General features: G+C 35.2%; 1 protein-coding gene across 1 annotated transcript; it reads left to right on the forward strand.

The window, feature by feature from the left end:
* Positions 1–2,481: 2,481 nt before the first annotated feature.
* QBC33DRAFT_462520 (uncharacterized protein) lies at positions 2,482–2,649 on the forward strand (the record flags this gene model as incomplete). The annotated part of the gene is made up of 1 exon (XM_060425072.1): positions 2,482–2,649. A coding segment is annotated over one exon (168 nt), but the record flags the coding sequence as incomplete, so codon positions are not given.
* Between the last annotated feature and the right edge of the window lie 224 nt (positions 2,650–2,873).

Below are 2,873 nucleotides of genomic sequence, written 5' to 3' on the forward strand. Positions count from 1 at the left end.
CCCAAGTCATGTTGGTGTAGGCTGTGTGGCGTGGCTACCGCATCATTACAAAGATGCTGCCGATGCGGCGGATGGCTTCCCTAAGATGCCTCGCTGTCAACTGAGGCTGCGGTCAAGCCAGCGGTCCAACCCGCAACCAGCCTCGCCGTCATACCCACCGCCGGGGTTGCGATCAAGCCCGTGGTCATGCCCGAAACGCGAGTCTCTTGGGTGTCAAGCAGCCACCACGAAGTAGCAGGCGGATGAGGAACCAGAGTCTACGGTGGAGGACTACCAGTCTACCCCCAAATACGGCGACGAGCACAGGCTGTGCTTGTAGAAAACGTCATGTAATTTGAAATGGCGCTAGTGAAGACAGGGGGCAGAGCTTGTAGAGAAACAGAAGGCAGAGCTTGTAGACATTTTCAGCGGTAAAATTGACAAAATCGGTATGCGTATAAAGCTTAAATGCAGGCGAAATCTTTGGTGCTATTTTCAAGTTAGTAAAATGCTTGTAGGTAGGAAAAGCTGTAGGTTTTGTTTGTTAGCATTACCCAAGCTAGTGTAGTGTTATAGGAGCTAACAATGCATTGGCTTGTTGTTTGAGGTAAATAGAGGCAAATGGTAGTGTAAGGCTATAGTTGTAACTATTTAGTAGTTAGCTAAGACATGCATTTAAACTACTATAAAGCTATTTGTTTGTTTGCCTAAATACTTGTTTCTAATATGCAAGTATGAAATTAGATGCATGGTAGGCAAGGTTATTGGTTATTTGCAAGCAAAGTATAAGTCTATCAAGCCTAGCAAATGGTTAAGGATTGCAGAATTGATAAGCTAAATCCTAGACATTACAAGAATCTAGGATAAGTTGAAAAAGTTTAAGTTCTTGCTATTTACTATCTTACCTATCTTGTTTATTAAGCTACTAGTTGTTAGTTTAAGATGCAACTAATGCAACTTTGTTAGCATAGAGGTAAGAAAGATATAGCAATATTGCTAGAATAATTATAGATAGGCAAATGATTAGAGTAAGGGTGGTAATGTAGTGAAAAAAGTAAAGCAAAAGTAGGTTATGCTATAGATAATAGGTATGCATTGTTAGCGATTTTTCTAGTTAGGCTTTAGAAGTAGTTAGTTTAAGGTTAGCTAGAGTAGCAAGCTAGTAGTAGTAGTAAAGGTAAGTGCAGAAATATTAAAAGAGTGGCTAATATAAATCTATGCAACCTAAATAGCGCAGTTTAAGTTAAAAAAGTAGTTGATTAAGGCAAGCAATAAAAAAGCTAAGCTAAACAAGTAGTTAGACTATATTAGTTGGCTAATGCATTTGAAAGGTTTAGACTTAGCCTAGTTGCATAGTATAGTTAAGCTAATTGGCAAAGATAAAGTAATATTGCAGTAGATATAAGAAAGCATAGAGTAGGTGATAGAGTAGGCAAGAAAGGTAGTAGTAAAGCAGTATAGGCATGCAATGTTATTTAAGATTAACAAAAAGGAAATATATGTCAAGTAGAAAAAGCTGTTTGACAGGTTAATAAAGGAGAATATGTAGATAGATTATAAAAAAGTATATTGCAAGTTGTTATATTATATGCAGTAGATATAAGAATAGGATGATAAAGACTAGCTGCTATATGTATTTATCAAAAAGTAAGGTAATTTATTTGACAAGTTTTGCAAGGTAGTAGAGAAGTATGTATAGGTAGAGGGTATAATGCTGTTAGATAAGGTAAAGTAGTAGAGGTGTAAAGATTAGGTAAACTAGGTAGACTAGTTATGTTTAAATGCAATAGTTGCATTTTTTAACTATTAATACAAAGACATGCTATATAAAAGTGTGTTAATTAGCAGTTTAGTAGTGTTAGGATTATGCAATGATAATGGTTAGTATAGGCTAGAAGATTATATGCTAAAGTATTTGGCAGTTATTAAGATAGTATAGATGTTAGTTATGTATTAGTTAGTAGTTAAGTAGTAGGATAAAGTGATAGTGTTAGAGAAGATAATAAGTGTAAAGAAGGTGTAAAAGGTAGCAACTAGGTTATTCAAAATCACCTAGCTAAAGGTTAAGTAGTTTATAACAGTTGTGTTAGACAAGACTAAGCTAAGCCTACTTCTAAATATAGCGACAAGCATAGGCTATGCTTGAAGAAAATGTCATGTAATTTGAAATAGCGCTAGTAAAGACAAAAGGCAAAGCTTGTAGAGAAACAGAAGGCAAAGCTTGTAGACATTTTCAGCGGTAAAATTGACAAAATTGGTATACGCATAAAGCTTAAATGCAAGCGAAATCTTTAGTGCCATTTTCAAGTTAGTAAAATGCTTATAGGTAGGAAAAGCTATAGGTTTTGTTTATTAGCATCACCTAAGCTAGTATAGCGTTACAAAAGCTAACAATGCATTAGCCTATTGTCTAGGGTAAATAGAGGCAAATAGTAGTGTAAAGCTATAGTTGTAACTATTTAGTAGTTAGCCAAGACATGCATTTAAACTACTATAAAGCTATTTATTTGTTTGCCTAAATACCTATTTCTAATATGCAAGTGTAGAATCAAATGTATAGCAAGCAAAGTCATTAGTCATTTGCAAGCAAAGCATAAGTCTATCAAGCCTAGCAAACAGTTAAGGATTGCAGAATTGATAAGCCAAATCCTAGACATTACAAAAACCTAGGATAAGTTAAAAGAGTTTAAGTTCCTGCCACTTACTATCCTACCTATCTTGTTTATTAAGCTACTAGTTGTTAGTTTAAGATGCAACCAATGCAACTTTGTCAGCACAGAGGTAAAAGAAATGCAGCAACATTGCCAAAATAATTACAGATAGGCAAATAATTAAAGTAAAGGCAGTAATGTAGTAAAAAGAGCAAAGCAAAAGCAGGTTATGCTATAGACAAT

Source organism: Phialemonium atrogriseum, assembly GCF_030411735.1.
Source record: "Phialemonium atrogriseum strain 8032-3 unplaced genomic scaffold QBC33scaffold_51, whole genome shotgun sequence".
NCBI classification, from domain to species: Eukaryota; Fungi; Ascomycota; class Sordariomycetes; order Cephalothecales; family Cephalothecaceae; genus Phialemonium; species Phialemonium atrogriseum.